The sequence below is a fragment of the Cydia splendana genome, chromosome 3 (genome assembly GCF_910591565.1).
Source record: "Cydia splendana chromosome 3, ilCydSple1.2, whole genome shotgun sequence".
In the NCBI taxonomy this organism is placed as follows: domain Eukaryota; kingdom Metazoa; phylum Arthropoda; class Insecta; order Lepidoptera; family Tortricidae; genus Cydia; species Cydia splendana.
In genome coordinates this window covers 9652267-9669969 of record NC_085962.1, presented here as the reverse complement: position 1 = coordinate 9669969, position 17703 = coordinate 9652267, and the positions used below count along the sequence as shown (strand labels likewise).

General features: G+C 36.4%; 1 protein-coding gene across 1 annotated transcript; it reads right to left on the bottom strand.

The window, feature by feature from the left end:
- Positions 1-842: 842 nt before the first annotated feature.
- Positions 843-16319, bottom strand: LOC134806264 (tetraspanin-2A). The gene is made up of 5 exons (XM_063779494.1): positions 16074-16319; positions 5353-5550; positions 4119-4295; positions 2503-2688; positions 843-1948 (listed from the first exon to the last, which is right to left on the bottom strand). Exons 1-5 carry the CDS (start codon positions 16176-16178, stop codon positions 1868-1870), a joined length of 747 nt encoding a protein of 248 aa, XP_063635564.1. The 5' UTR covers positions 16179-16319; the 3' UTR covers positions 843-1867.
- Between the last annotated feature and the right edge of the window lie 1384 nt (positions 16320-17703).

Sequence of the window (17703 nt, the reverse complement as noted above, 5' to 3'; positions counted from 1 at the left end):
GTACCTACCTACGCGATAGAGTGATTTAAATCATTTAAATAGTATTTGTTTTTATAAATGATCGTGTTGTGTTGTCTAATAGTGATATACAAGCTGTTCTATCAACCCTTCGATATATTTTGCAAGGTGAATATATAGGTTATACTGACCAACTTTTACTATGAGACCAACCCCGAAATCGCAAAAAAACCTTATGTTGTGCTTAGAATATAGCCCAGAGAGCACGTCTGTCCAAACGTCAGGTGCACCGAGACACCGAGAGGAGTTCCAATATCTACTTATGCCGTGATGCCCTTTATACTATACGAACCTGTTTGGAATAACGAAGGTTATTGTTCTAAACTATATATGCCTACAGATGTGCAAATATGTAGGTCTAATTGTTGGAGGAGAGAGGGTTGAATTGTTCCAGCGAAGACGGGTCACAGTGGTATTTTACAATGTATTTTATTATTATTCTTACATAGGTAAAGCTCGAACGTTACTGATTTAATACTTCTCCATTTACCAAGCTATATAGTTTAATCTCATTAGATAAGACTATGGGTTGTTATGTTATAGTACTCGTATAATGAAAGTTATTCAATTTATATTTGTGTTCACATAAAAGGTTTTATTTATTAATGAGCCAAAAGTATTATATTTTACAAAACTTATAAGTTACTTATATCGTATCGTGTAAATTTTAATCTTAGTTCCAAAGCACGTGAACAGTTTGCAAACTAAATATACATATATAGGTAGGTACTGTACTGTGGGTATCACACTTAATTATTTCAAACTGAAGGACCTCTTGAAATTCAACATATTCTGAATTAGAAGAGTAATAAAACGAACTTAACTATTTTATATACCAATTATAATATAATGAAAAACAATCTTATAGTCTTAGAAACTAGAACATAAAACGGTGGTAAATTGATAGTACGATATTGGCGCATACTTGTTAAAATTACATACTTCGCATTTTATTACAAAGGGACTTCTGCTTGATTTAGTTACATTGTTGTAGTTAAGAGGGGGCGTAAAGCCAGGAAATTAGAAAGAAACAAAAGTTTAGGCGCGCCGCGCGTAACTTGCGACGCGACGGAAGATTTCGAGTTCGCGTGGGTTTTAACGTTTTTTCTCCATACCTCTCTGATACTTAAAATAAATAAATAAATATTATATGACAATTTTACACAGATCAATCTAGTCCCACGGTAAGCTCAATGCTTGTGTTGTGGGTACTAGACGACGATATATAAATACTTATATACATAGAAAACATCCATAACTCAGGAACAAATATTTGTGATAAACATACAAATAAATGCCCTTACAAGGATTCGAACCCGGGACCTCCTGCTTCGTAGGCAGGGTCACTACCGACTAGGCTAGGAGGTCGTCAATACTTTGCTAGTCAAATACCGTTTTAAATTTTGCTAGTCAAATTCCTCGGCTATATCATTAGCTATTTTATACTTAAATTATATTGCTATGGTATACAATTGAAAATAGATTTTTGCTTTGCTTTCTTGATATTTTTCTTTCGAGCCAACTTTAACCGTTTATGGTTTTTCTTAAAAGTAAATTCTTTCATAGCATTTGCACTTAATAAAAACGTATTTTCAATATAAAGACTACAAATTTTATATTGAATCTATATTGAATAGCCCCCTCTTAAGCTCTCGATAAACGTATGAACATGCTCATGAATGAAAATATAAAATATAATAAAGCTATAATAAGAGTAAACACTTGATATTGCCCTCTACTCTGCTTGTTCCTTTCGTTGTCATGTAATTTTACGTCGTCTACGTATGACAACTAACTTAAAAGATACGTGTGCGTTTGATATTAGGTACCTACATGTTGGAATTACACACTAATTCTTATATGCTGATACTTCCTCTTCTTCCTTTTTCACTGCTTGAATCAGGACCAGAGACATAACAGCGTTCACTACCTGTAAAAAGAGGAGACATAATTAAATAGTTGTTTTTGTGCCAAAGGCTAACAGCCGTATTCGAACAATGAGATACGTCAAATACTAGATATTGAAACGATATGGATTGGATATGTCAGTGTCAAACAAGTGTCAGAATTGACGTTTCTTCAAACAAAAATGTCACTTTTGACACTTGTTTGACACTGACATATCCAATCCATATCGTTTCAATATCTAGTATTTGACGTATCTCATTGTTCGAATACGGCTGTATAATTGACGTTTCTTCAAACAAAAATGTCACTTTTGTCACTTGTTTGACACTGACATATCCAATCCATATCGTTTCAATATCTAGTATTTGACGTATCTCATTGTTCGAATACGGCTGTAAGTTTTAGAAACTGGAAATAAGGTTTTGGTTTTATCAGATTTTAAAACAAAAGAAGTCTCATACTACGTATCTACTTTAGACGCAAAGTCTGATCCGTTACTTTTGATGCCGACTGTACCTACCCATGCAGCATATAGAACTATGACCCATTTAAAAAATAAAAAAGCCGATAGCTTACCGCAACCATGCACGAAGCTAGCACGATGCCGGCCAGCCAGCCAGTCTTGCCCTCCAGGTACCAGGTGAGTTCGTCCACGCATCCGTGGAAATAGGCGTTGCCGGTGACCGAGTCGCGGCACTCTGCTGGCAGAGGCTTGCGCATATTTATGTAGTCCACGGGCCCATCAGAGCCGCAGCAGCCGATCTGTAAACATTTGTATTTTAGTTATTTAATTGGGGGCTAACGCAAAATTGTAGTTTTTAATTTTATACATTGAGTTGTTATTACTATAAAGAAGCTATACCAAACAATGAAATTGTCGCAATCGCAACCTGTACAACGCAAACAAAACGTCGTAAGCGCCGTGAAATTCATGGCACTTACGCGTTTAGGTCACGAGATTAACGCTCTGCTTCCATAGTTTGTTGCCGGCCGACAACTCATGGCGCAAAAAAGTGGTTCTCTGTGCCGGTTGTATACCTAGTAATAATAGTTCAATGTTTGTATTTACTCGTAAATTTTCTCGCGTTTTCATACACCGTTTGAGTAGCCTTCTATACACCATAACTATAATACTAGTAGGTATCAGTACACTCGTTGAACTTGGGAGAACAATGGTGAAATGCTTCATAGTCGGTCAAACACTAATAAGACTAGGATACTAGGACCAGAAGTTAATGCGCATGTGAATGAAATTTATCCCGAGAACATTCGGTTGATTCGGTTATGCCAAACGTCATGCATTTCTATGGACTTCCCGCCCTGTCTGTCATTTGGAAAACGTGTTTTGCTGTTTGCTTCGTTAGGTGTTACGGTTTTGTGATGCTTTTTACAGTAGAACTGGCAATGTTAGTGGAATTGGAAAAATCACGGCGTTGTTGGATTTCTCGATTGATGGATAAACGCTATTTTGTTTGCTAACAAACGCACTGGTGCTTGTTATCGATTCAAGGGAAAATATTGTGGCGATGGTAAAAGTTACGAACTAAAATGAGGGACTAAACAATATGACAAAACTACTATGGCAGCCGCGGTGAGAAATGTTCTCCGTAAAATTTTATTGGTACCTACAAAATTGGGTTAAACAAAGCTGAATAGGTTACATTAACAATAACCTCGTAAGGCCCACCATACAAAGTTTCCCTATTTGTAATTTGACCCTTGTTGTATAATTACATTGGGATCACTTTCATTTGGTTTAGAAAACAATGAAACAAAAGAAATGCTACTTTATGTAGTTTTTGAAAGGTTCGAGTCAGACTGAAACAGAGTGTACATTGTAATGCACATTGGGCCTTACGAGGATAATATATATTAATTTCTATAACGAGTGTAATCTGACTCCCAATGTGCGATACATAGTAGGTATAATCTGATTCCCATTGTGCTTTGCAAGTAGGTATGTACATAATCTGAGGGCCTACCGCGAACCACGTTCTACGTGTTGCCTTCCTGTCACACTTACGTACGAATTTACAAGTGCGTATAAATATTAAATATTAAAAAATATTATATTATTATATATCGATTCGTCCCCTACTACTTAAGAATACGCTAAACAATTTAATGAGTTTTCCAATGGTGGATGTTTGCGATTACGGGACGATTCCTATAATAAAAGTACTTTATCTTACCCCTTCTTGTACCATCCTCAGGATCTCCCTGCTGCCCTCGTGCTGCGGGTTGTTCATGAGGCGCACGATGACGTCATTGATTAGCGGCTGGATGCTAGAGTCGTACGTGGAGTAGTCCAGCACCACGCACGAGCCGATCAGCCCGAACACGAATGCACCGATTTGTGATCCTATGTACTGAATGAAAAAAGAAGTGTGTTTAAATCATAACATATTTACTTAAAATGATGAGATGAAGATTATATAGGTCCGTTTCCACTATGTAGCTTGTTCGACTAAATTCGAAAAATTCCTCGCCGCCACGCTAGAAACGTCAGTCAGAATAACAAGTAAGGTATACCTTAAGGTTAGCTTAGCTATAAACGTACTGGTGCTCGACGCCGTCCCAGTACCTACATGTCATCTTGAAACATAAGTCATTGTCAATAGAGGTGACAGCAAGGTGTCATCTATTGGGCATTAGCATACGTTTACCTTATAACTAAAGAAAAACCGACAACGAACCTTAAGTTTAGTTAGTCGTTATACATAGATCGTTAATGGTTATTCAAAATGAAAAATTACCAAAAAAACTAAAGATGATTTTCAAATCCGTATAAAATGATACCCCACTCGATATAACTAGTAAGGTGCAGGGGGGCAATTTAGACAGCGGGGTAATTTAAACTAACACACAAATTGTGCCATATATGTCCAGATAGCGAAAAACACATAGTTTTCGCTATCTGGACATATATGGCACTCTAGTTAATAATGTAAAACATGGAATATCTCGATTACTTTAAATTATCCCGCAGTCTAAATTGCCCCCCTGCACATCGATTTTATTTTTGTTCATTTTTACAGTATTTAGTCGCTATCTTGTTTAGATTGTACCAAAGAGTAAAGTACCTAAGTATGTTTAGTGACACTCGGAAAATGAAGATAAATCGATTGACGTAAGAATCTTCAAAATCTTCATATCCAAAAATAATGTAAATAATGTACCTATACCTACCGTCCTAAGTATGCGACCGTGAGCACGCCTCAAGCCGCGCGCTGGACATTGAATTATTAGGTTGTTATTGGTTTTCTATCGTATTTCCACGCATATTTTGATAAAAGCACTATACGTTCCCCGACCGCGAAAGGAATTACCGGCCTTCCCTCGGCTTTGCTCGGCCTCGGTCCTTCCTAGTAAGTCCCTATTTCCGGGACTTAATAGTAATGTACCTACTATTGTTATTATACTTACCGCATATAGTAACAAGATGTTTTCCATAAGCGCCGCTCCGCATCCCAGGAACGCAACCACCATGATGGCCAGCGAGCCAATCAAGATTATATAGATCCCAATGAAGTATTTCTGAAGCTCCAAAACTCGCATCCATTCGTTAAAGCCAGGTTCTATACAGATCCACAGGCATAGCGCGAATATTGAAATGCCGAACAACTGAAAAGTAGAATAATATCAACATGAATATATACACTCAAAAGCAACTAAAAACACAAACGCCAATTCAATTTTAACAATAAGTATATGATTATGGCTTTTATCTTATTTCTTGGTGACATTGTGTCATTTCATACAAAGTCAGCAGTTTTCATTGTAAGTTTAGTACCCGTACCATGAGTCACTGACAGTATCTATAAAATCGAGTGCAAAGGAGAAGTTTATTAAAAAAAATGGCTACAAAATAAATACAAAAGGATATTTTAGCGCTCATAGACTGTAGTAATAAAACGCAGCGTCAACCCAATAACAAAACAGTGAAAATCAATTTTGGCGAGCACAACAACGCAATGCACGTATTTATAGCCAGTATAGACGGAGAGTATAGACCCGGAAAATGGTAAGACAACCAGAGCAGGAAACTGTATAGTTAGTTTGTTGTACTGGATCTGGCAACTGTTTATCGGTGGAGGTCAATGAATACAGGCCACATCAAGGATGCAGATGCATGTAATAGAGTTCTGAGAGAGTTTTGAGAATAACATTTTCAAGCGTTTCTGTTAGGGGAAACAAGGACCAGGATGGCATCTAACGTTATTCATATTCTTCGCCCAATTAATGCACAATGCTGTTTATTGTAACGGTGATATATTGATATAATATAGGTACCTATAGGAACCGCTACCCGACACAACCCACCGTCTTTAAATGAAACATGTTTGGCGCTTTTTACGCATTTTGGTATTCTTTTTTCCAACTGAAAAAAAATGATGGTCTTTTATTCTGGCCTCCACCGATAAGTAGACACCCGGATCTAATATTTAGGACAGTATAGAAAACTAACTGGAGTAATTTCGTTGCTTTCTTTTTTTATAATAATAATACAGTGGTAGGTAGGGTAACTTGTTGATCAATGAAACACTAAAAGTTCAAGCCTTTCTATCTCTGGTGTTTTTAAAGTTATGAGTGTGACATTTCGTATGAAGATAGACAATTTCGTTGGCATATGGCATTCTTGGTTTCTACTTATCTGTAACAGCTCCTGTGTTATAAGCCTTTTTTTGAAAAATGAGTTTTGTTTCATTGTGTACTTGTGCATGTTTTCAATGAAACACTCTGATTTTTACAGTGAAACAAATGTAATAATTATAGTCTACCATGAAACATCGTTAATAAACATTGAAACGGTGTAATAAATAAATGACATTAATACATATATGCTTTCACTCAATTAATGAGACAGGAAAGGAGCAAATAGTGGTAGGCTGAAATTAGTTATTTAAAAGGTTTCCGAGATATGGAATCATTATAAGATTGCTGAAATATCTAAAAGCGAAAGACTTGTTTCATTGTACACACACCTGAGTTTCATTGTGAATTGAAAATCTGGTCGGCACGTACGGCATGCTGCGAAAAAGGCGCCTTTTATGTCCACGGAGCATGATTGCCAACTAGGTAGACGCGGGAGGGTTTTGAGCATCTCCATGCTTGATTCCATACACTTTCTTGCAACATAGTGTTTATAAACGACTGTTTCAATGTGAGACATGTGTCCTTAACCTTGCTATCAATGAAACATTTAACATATAAACCATCCTATCTCAGCCATTCTTAAAGTTAAGTATCTTTATTTTGTCATATGATAGACAAATCATTACCTATTTTCATGGTATTTTAGTTTCGCAAATTTTGCACATAGTCTTTAATTATTAAAAAAAAAGAATGAGTTTGTTTCATTGTGTGCTGGTAGCGGTGTTCAGTGAACATCATGTTTCATTGTATACTACATAAAAATGTTTCATTGTGAGACTAGGGGGTGTTTTTGGAATCAATTAATAAAAACTGCACCAAAAAGTGAAAGAAATTTAAAAATATTTAGCTCCAAATAAACTTTAATACACATAGAACATAACAAAAACTTAAAAAACGCCAAACTCTAGTCTATATCTTGGTAAAAAAATGCGAAACTTAAATGAAAAAAAATAATTTTCTTGCACGAATTCACAATAATGCTCGTAGCAACGTGCTCCTAAAGTCCATTTCAATAGAACTTGGGAACTATGTAAACAAACCGCCATATTGAAATTGTCTCTGAATGATGAATTTACTAGTGATGGGCAAGAGTCTCACTTAGTCCTTTACTTAAGGCCGTAACACACTATCGCACTGCATCACGACCTTGGTGCGTCGCACCCATAAGTCGTTTTTTTTTGCATTAGAAAGAACTTGAAAGAAGGTAAGCCATCTTGACATGTCTTTTAATTACGCTTATTAAAAATCAGTAACTATTACATATGAAAGCAGAAGAATATAAATGATCGTATTGGATTCATTATTGTTACATATTAGCCGTAACTTATTTTTAAAATGTGTTTTTCAATCAAAAACAAAGACATAAAGATTGTTTACCTTATTTTTAATGCTAAAATAAAACGAACTATACAGGCTGGAAAGATAAGTCGGGCCCTGGAGCGAAACTATCTTAAATCCTTAAGCTGGCTCATTTTACTTAAAGGAGACCATCCTTTATTTTTTAAAAGAAACAAAACTGCATTCAAAGTATGACTATACTGTGAGTCGGGTAGTGTGTAGCGGCTTTACGAGTATATCACCAACTTTAGTCACAACACTACCCATCATAAACAATTGTAGAATGTAAAAGAAACAAAAACGTCATTACATCAGGGCCTATTAACCTAACTTATGAAACCATTTTAAACTTTTATTGAAATATCCAAGATACAGTTATATATTGTTGTATTTTACGGTAACGACCGCTTTAATAGTGTATAGTGTATGTGTTTCAGTGGTGTTTGATGAGATGATGTGAAAATTCAAGGAGAAACAGTGACATAACAAAGTTACGTCCTTTGTTTACATAGTTTGCAAGTTCTATTGAAATGGACTTTACTCCGAGGCGCGCTCGTGTTTTGGGGAGGTGCTGGGGCTCCCTGAGCCTGCTCTTGCTTGACAGACGGCACTAGCTGGTAGCACCTAGTTTCCGAGATATCGCAAAGTTACACTGTGTCCGATTGTTTCAATGTACCACAACTGACCTATTCTTAAATATAGTCATAGCCCCGCAAAATTCAATAATGACAATCGGCCCGATTCGAATTTTAAGATACGTCAATTAATAGATCTAGAAACGATATGGATTAGATGTGTCAGTGTCAAAAGTAACGTTTTTGATTGAAGTAACCTCACATTTGACACTGACATATCGTTTCTAGATCTATTAATTGACGTATCTTAAAGTTCGCATTCGAGTTTGTCTGTGGGGTCATTAGTCTCTAGTTATCATACCTACCTATACCATTTTCCGGGGTTAGCTCTTAGTCTAGTAAAACGCACAGTAAACGAGGGACCCTAAAAGCAATAAAACTAAAGCCAAGATAAAACACGAACAATAGTGATGGCGGGGGCTAAAAGTTTTATAATCTCATTAATGCCGTGAGTGCGGCGACTTTTATTCGGCGGCAACAGATCCAGTCATCCTTGGGACCCTTATAATAGCCTTGTTTTTGCCTCCTTGATACATCGTCGGAGATAAAAGTGGAATGAGCTGCCTTTGGATTATTTTGTTGCGTTTACACCTACGGATACAGGAAAACCCGTCCTGAAAAAACAAATTGGTCTGACACGAATTGATCTGACACAAATTGGTTTGACTTTAGTTAGTTGCTGAACAGCATTCCATTGTTTCTGATTTTGATTTCATAATTATGTGGTGCAATTAAGATTTTATTTTTACCTTCATTCCTATTACATAGCTCATAGTACTTATATATAGATTCACCGCGCCTGTCTGTTCATCCGTCTGCACGTCTGTCTGTATATTAAGACCTACCGTACCTATAATTTCAGTGGAAAGTTTGTGCCACTACTTTTGTAGTTAAATTATAAATATTTTTTTAGAAAATATCAACGTGTGATACTGACACGATATTTCTTTATTTACAAAGACAATTCTTAACCTCTTTGCGGACATATGCTATTTTTAATGTTAACCCTAAAATAAGTAAAAATGTTTATGTTCATTTAATTAGTTTAACTACATTACATATTTATATTAAATTTTCTGACAAAAGTTTGTTCCCATGCTACTTTAGCATTGTCAGAAAAACCCTAGGTGTATAAATTGACAAACGAGACGACATCAAACATTGGCAAGTTTCACAATATTTAAGCTCCGTGTCAGTTCCCTCTTCGTAACAGACCTTTGTTTTCCTCGACTCCAGGGACGCACTCAACTTGAGCAAATAGGTAAATTGGTAACAACAAAGTCATAAACAAATTTGTCTTGATGTATCTCGCACAAGAGTTACTGGCTGTCGCATGGATAAACTCAACTTTTACATGTAATTTGAGAGCCATCTCGTAAATAATAAAATCGTAATTCTATTGTTTTTTTCTCGTGGCAAAACTCAATATTCAGTAGATTGTTAACCGACAAGGTTTAAAGGTGACAGTGAACATAGGGTAAAATTAAACAATCATTTTGATTATGAAGAAATTAATATTTAAGTAGGTACTCATTATATTTTATAATTAAGATAAACCGCGCTGTGTTTTACTTTTTAATTTTAAATATATTTCGGTGTATGTAGCCAACGTGGAAATAATATGAATTCCATACAAAGAATAAATACATGGTAACTGTTTAAAAACAAGTGAATATTTATAACTGTTTTTTGTGTTTAATTATATTGTTTGTCGTAAAAAACTTTTTCACCCAAAGGTAGTAAAATCATTTTACCACTGTGAACTCCCTAATCAAAAGAGATGAAAAGTAACTTATTGCTCACCTACTTATTTTTTAATATCTTCGCAATGTGTTCTAGGTGATGTACCTACATTTAAATATTGAAATGAAATATCGCGCAGGAATTTTTAATTAATTAAGGAGGTATGCGAGTTATTTATTCACACTTCTTCAATGGTCTTGTTTCTCTCGACTCAAGTCTGTATATTATTTTGTATTTCGCTTATTATTTGTGCTCCAGAAACTCTGATGAGACGTCTTTTCAAGTTAGTAATTTAATCATAAATCTGTGTTCTAACGATTTCAACTGAGGCTTCCGAAAGTTGGGCAATACAAACAAAATAACCGTGAAAAGATGGAGATACTGCTGTTCCTAATTTAATTTGTAGAATTTATAGTAGCAATAATGCTCATTGATAATTTAATCAAAGGATTTTGACATTAACAGAACCTTGATATCTACGTTTTATCACGTTTTGTTATACTTTGTGTACAAAACCGAGGCAACAACGCTGTTCGCAATCCATTAGTGCTCGCGAAATGATGCGGAAAGTTGACTTGTACGTTGGCACAGTTTGTGGAAAAATCATATAATGCTCGGGCTACCGTGCCGTGTTCGACATTAATGCTCGACTAAACAGAACACACCCCGATATACGCTGTGTAAATAAGGGGTAGGGGAGACCGAGGTGAGTTTTGACAGAGGAGAGTTGTCGATTTTTTGGAATCTAATGACTGTTAGCGAGCTCGCAACAGTGTGCGCTTGTTAGCTCGTAACTTGAACTAACAAACGCGCGCTATTGCGACCTTGTTTTTAGTTAATAGATTCCAAAAAATCAACGATGACACAACTCTCCTCTGTCACAACTCACCTCGGTCTCCAAGAGCCAATGCCACTTTATCTACACCAGACGAAATTAATGCATTTGGTAAGAATGAGAGCGTAAATGTCGTATAATTAAATACTATAATATATCTATCATAAAAACACATTTAGAATCGCGTCTGGGCGCCTCGGTGTAACTACGTTTGCTCCTTTTCGGAGCCAAAAGGCAGACTTTTATTTACTTTTTTTGGGATGTTCAAAAATTTATAGCATCGTAAAAACTCCCACCGCGCTCGTTTGTGATGCAAGAGACGCTCTAAGGGAGCTACGAATATGACATAATAATAATATGATTACAATGTACCGAATATACTGAGTAGGTGTGATGATAAGCACCCCGACAATGTGAGAGCGCAAGCTTACCTAGACGGTGTAAAAAGCTTCGCTATTAAGGATTTTATAAAATAAGTACCTATGTGTTTTCTTACAGAAAATGTTACACTTCGTTTTCTCTCTTTAGCCACATTCAATTGAAACATTTAGAGTGGCAAAAACTATTATTTCTGTCGCAGTGGCCCGGTTTCTCGGCAACAGCCGTCAGTCCCGTTTCCCGCTGTATCTCCTCTGAGACACCTGCGAAGCTGGAATAATAAAGAGTTTTACAACGTTTCAAAATGGGAGTTTTTCCCGCAATTCAACCACAACGTGCACTTAAGGGATTTGAATATCTTATATAGTAGGTTTTATCTATTCCACGTAAATTCGGGACAAACGGATTCGTTCCTACATTTTAAGTCCTAACAATTCCCTTTACACGAATAGCGTGGTGCGTTAAGACAATCGGCTTTCAGATTCACGCGAATGCTAAATCACCGCGATTCCGGATCCGAAATAGAAAATAAATCCGTGAGAAGGCAATTTCATATAAATTGCAATCATATGGGTAAAACTGGCTTCTTTACGGGTCTGCCCCTCGACTTAACGTAACAGCGTTTACGGGGAAGATTGCGGAAAAATAAATTTCGCAAATGGAATGAGACGCCACCGAGAGCTCAGAGTCAGCGAATAAACTGGGATTCGAGAGTTCAGCATATTATTTTCATTGCTGAGTACCTCTTTTATTTTGACGCTATTTATATTCAAGACGCCGGTTTAGCATAAAATGGAGACGGGATTGATTAAAATGTTTATTAAGGAGAGAGCGTGGTGATAAATCTCAAGCGTAAATTTCAATAATCCATTTTCGGTATTTCTAATATATTAATGTGTGTAACCGGTGTAGATCTTTCAATATCCACTTAGAATTTGAAAACGTTACATGTTACATGCCTTTCCTAATAATAAGTCACATGATGAGAGCCCGGTCATCACAAAACTTGTAAGCTTACTTATTAGTTACCAAGAGGGAAGTTAGCAGCAAACAGCGCACATTAGCGGCACGTGGCGGCCGGTAAATCTCCGGGGTTGCCCGCAACTTGGCTACGTAGCGGTTATTAAGTAAATACAGTGACATTAAACAAACAGCTCATCGTAATCATCAAAATCAGGGAACATAGGCACGTGCCCTTAAATGCCGGTTGATTTTGTCACAAATGTCCCTTTTACTGTCCCTACTTTTTAGGGAAAATCGGAAATGTTTTTGAAATGGGTAAAATACAAGGACAAGGTAAAACTATTATCAGCAACATTCTTACCTAATGATATTTTTTTAAAGGAGGGAAACTGGGTTAAAAGAAACTAGGTAGGACTATAGAGACAAAATAAAGTTTACTGATCGTTAAGTCTCGTTTTTAATGGCAGCGTAGTAGTAAAGTTAGGTACTGCCCGATTCGAACTTTAAGATACGTCAATTAATAGATCTAGAATCGATATGAATTTGATAAGTGAAAAGTGACGTTTTTGTTTGAAGAAACGTCACATTTGACACTGACATATCTAATCAAATCGTCTAAAATGTAGTCAAGTCATATATAAGGGTTAAAAGACTCTCTCATCAGTCCAAGATGCAGCGCAGAACAAATTTAACTCCTCATTAAGCAACGTAAACAACCACGCCTAATGGCTCGTAAATTGGAGAGGCGATACAACGCCAAAAACGTAGCACTCCGAGTGTCGTTCAGACCGCACCTGAGCGTTCGTTAAGGTGTTCCAGTGCAAATGAGAATAATTGTCGGAGTTACAGCGGAGTCGGTTTCGATAATTGAGTTTTGGATTTACGCCAAGATAGAAAATTTATTCAAAAGTAACAGTCAAGGGTTCAGTTGTTGCTATTGCCAAAGACTACTGTTATGTTGGTACGTATACACAATCACTTCAATTGATGTCAGGATCGAAGAATAAACCGCTCTTTCTTATAGGACGAAGGAACCCTAACATGACGCGCGCCATGCACACCCATAACCTCATAGTCACGCATAATAAATAGCCTCATATATATGTAATGAGGCCCTATTCTCTACGATAAGTACGATAACTCTTTGTCACACCTACTAAGTAAATAGGTAATTTTTTTTCTTAGCCCGGGACTAGCACGGGACACTAGTCCCACTGCTGGGCAAAGGCCTCTCCCCTTGATTTCCACAACTACCGTTGTTGTGCTTTTATACCTAGTTAAAAATGTTTCATTTGTTAGATACAGGTATGTACTTGTTTGTTTATATGTTTCATATTTATTGTTGCTACACTGGTACAGTTTTGTATTTGGCTTAGCCTGTAATGATAATTGTAGGTGTAGGAATGAAAAAAAAATGAGTGTTTTTTGAGAAGTGATATCGATGGAACGGATTATGTTGATATCTCGATCCAGTATACTGAGGCATGTGCAATGCAATTACAATTTTACAGGAGAGTCGTCCAAAGGTAATGATAGTCCAAAGCTAATACGACCGGCGCCGGCGTATGTAGGTAGCGAACACTTGACTAGTAACATTGCAGATAGGGCTAAAGCTGGTCTAGATTGGAAAATTGTGTCTGCGAACTATCTATAGTTATTTTATTCATTCTCTTTACATAGGTCACTAGAGTTAGACCAAGAAAAGTCTGCAGCGATTTTGATAGCCCACGCAGTGCAAGACGTTTAAAATAACACTTGCACTTGGTCTAACTCTAGATAAGTTTTGCAATAGACACATATGAAACAAAGAGGTGGCCGATGGCCTACTATCACATACTTTTAAAAACTATATTTCCATAGACAATGTTTGGCGGGAAATATCTGATCTTCAAATATATGTTTTTAAAATTGCTCATATATGTTTGACTTTAAAAATAAATAATATCTGCATTGCCTTTGCTATCAAAATCGTTGCAGACTTATCTTGGTCTAACTCTATTTGCTTATGATCCGGGTTGCTAGCGAAATAAATTAAACATTTAACCACACTTGAGTTTCAGAAAGTAAAATATCTACCAAGTATACCACTATCATATTTTTCTTCGTGAAAAGATATACGGATTTAAAAATATACAACGGATACAATACAATGTTCTTAAATTCCTAGGAGTGTGTATGAATCAGCTATGACAGTACGGTACTCGGAAAGGGGACAATGGGCTTATCTTTAGATAACATTACACGGAGATACTGAAATAAACAGCTCGTGTTGATATTCATATTATATTCCATTACCTGTAAAAATAATTTCTTAAGATGCATTGAATTATTATTAATCACAACCTGTACCACGCGACCAAACGCGTTTAGGTCGCGAGATTCAAGCTCCGCTTTTATGGTTTGATGCCAAAACGGCAGCAACTCATGGCGCATAATACTGGTTCTCTGTGCCGGTTCTATACGTTAGTAATAATAGTAACATTCGGATGTCAAATGCAGCTGCATTACTGTGGCGGCATTACTGCAGTTGACAGTGACAGCACCTGCGACAAGGCCGCAGCAAAATATATTTTTTAAATTAATTGGAATATGATATCAACACGAGCTCGTGAAATAGCTATTTATTTCAGTAAGTATCGCTTTGAGCTTACGGGCTTATACGAGTATTATAATTATTTATTTCATGGAATGTAACCAAATATTGAGAAATTTCACAGTTTACCATTGGGTTTACTGCTCTTATTGGTTTACACGTTTTGCCTACTGTTCTTATTAATACTGGGAATTTTACTTTAAATCACAAAAAATATCAATTCTCGAGCTTTGGTTACATGTTTTTAACAGGTTTTATTTCATTGTTTTTGAAGCTATAATACTTGTAAAATGAAACATATAGGTATTCAAGCTAATAGTAGTTTTAATATCGTACAAATAAAATTCACTATGAAACATAGTTCTATAGAAACCTAAAAATTACCCTATAAAATGCAAAACGTTAAACTATTTTGGAACTACTACAGATAATAAAGTTATGAAGAAACAGACAGAAACCTTAAGACTTAGGTAGGCTAGTGCTGGTATAGTACCTGGCGGTCTAGCATAAGTTGCGTGTTCGCGCGCGAGTCCATATAATTTGAAGTCGCGCTAGATGTATGGAGTCGCGCGCGAGAACGCAACTCATGCTAGCAGATATGATCGAACAACCCTACTACTGCCACTAGTGTTTTGTTTAATATTTATGAAACCAATAAAATTGATAGGGTTAAATTTTTAAGTAATCGCTATTTGTAGTAAGTGTTGAGATAAGTTTGAATGGTTGTCCATCAGATACTGGATTATGTACTAGAGTTGGACCAAGAAAAGTCTGCAGCGATTTTGATAGCCCACGACGTGCAAGTGTTATTTATGCGTCATAATTTCATAGAAGTTTGTTGTTTAAAATAACATTTGCACTGCGTGGGCTATCAAAATCGCTGCAGACTTTTCTTGGTCTAACTCTACCCGACTACGCATGTCTTTAATGCGCAATTGTGTACTTTACTCGAAGTGAACACTTGAAACAAAAGAAGCATGAGGTCAACAGGATGCATGACACATACCCATAGTACGACATTGAAGCAGAAGAGTGTATATTTGATGCAGTAGATCTGTGACTCCAATTTGCCGACTCCCGGGCCTTTGCCTTCACCTTGTCCAACCGCCATTGCACTAATTCACCACACTTTTTAAAATTTCGTAACAATAACGTTGTCCATTCGCAAACTCGATCGTATTGTAACTGGCTAGCTATTTTGTTATCTACAAGATAACGCGCTACATTAGGTAGGTTATCTGTGTTTGCTCTGATAAAAAATACGAAAAGATAAGGTTACCTATAACGAATTGCCACACCTTACTTTATTAGTTCCCTTGCTCATTACAAGTCAGGTGAATTGTGTATGCTGCAATGGAAACGTAGGTATTCAGATTGTATTTAAATAAAGATATTTGAAGTACCTTAAACAAACAAAAGGGTGCAAGCGAGATGTACCCACTGAGATTTATATAAAATAAAATCAATTTACCCCTACGTAACTAGTGTTATTCTCAGATAATTAACTCAAAACTTGTAGTGATTAACTAGAAAAATGACTCACGATAGTCACGATAGAGATCTGAGTCAGCTTTGAATTTATATGTAGGTACACACGTAAGTAATACAGGGTGGCCACTTTCTGGAAAACCGGGAAAAGTCAGGGAATTTCGCTGGTCATGGAAAAGTCAGGGAATTGTCAGGGAAATTTAATGGAGGTCAGGGAATAAAAATTGTCTCTGTATGTACATAATAAAATAAAAATAAAATATTAATTTTACCATCTGCAAACATTATATATCTACTATAATTAGTCTAACGCATTCATTACCAGGGGGCGTGGCCTAGGAACAAACTTGTATGACGGTGGACGCACATTTGCGTCGGGGCTTGGTATCATATGAAAAAGCTTTTTGAGGCGATTCTAAAACTATACCACATCATTACATTTCAGCCATTTTTAGGGTACCGTACCCAAAGGGTAAAACGGGACCCTATTACTAAGACTCCGCTGTCCGTCCGTCCGTCCGTCCGTCCCTCCGTCTGTCACCAGGCTGTATCTCACGAACCGTGATAGCAATCGAAATTTTCACAGATGATGTATTTCTGTTGCCGCTATAACAACAAATACTAAAAACGGAATAAAATAAAGATTTAAGTGGGGCTCCCATACAACAAACGTGATTTTTGACCGAAGTTAAGCAACGTCGGGCGGGGTCAGTACTTGGATGGGTGACCGTTTTTATAGATACGAGTAAAGGGTTCCGTCCCTTCGTGTGCGAGTCTGACTCGCACTTGGCCAATTTTTTTTTAAATTAAAACAAAAATAGTTTTCAAAACATACCAAGTTTGGGCTTCTCCTATGAAATTTTTTTAGGAACTGCGGGTCAAAAATTTAATTTTGATCTAGTTCGTTTTTTTTAGAATTAGAAAGAACTTGCAAGAAGGTAAGCGATTTTGACAAGTCTTTTAATTGAAAAACGCTTTATAAAAATCAAAATTTAATACTTATGAAAGCAGAAGAATATAAATTATCGTATTAGATTCATAATTGTTACATATTTGCCGTAACTTATTTTTAAAATGTGTTTTTCAATCAAAAGACACATCATGATTATTTACCTTATTTCTAATGCTAAAAAACGAACTATAGTATG

What these genes read in the sequence shown, in the direction of transcription:
- LOC134806264 (XM_063779494.1), bottom strand. Translation starts at nt 16,178, where the DNA reads ATGGCGGTTGGACAAGGTGAAGGCAAAGGCCCGGGAGTCGGCAAATTG. An exon ending in GCTTCAATGTCGTACTATGG is followed by an intron (nt 5,551 to 16,073) that starts GTATGTGTCATG and finishes TCTACTTTTCAG; the next exon opens with TTGTTCGGCATTTCAATATT. An exon ending in TGAGGATGGTACAAGAAGGG is followed by an intron (nt 2,689 to 4,118) that starts GTAAGATAAAGT and finishes AAATGTTTACAG; the next exon opens with ATCGGCTGCTGCGGCTCTGA.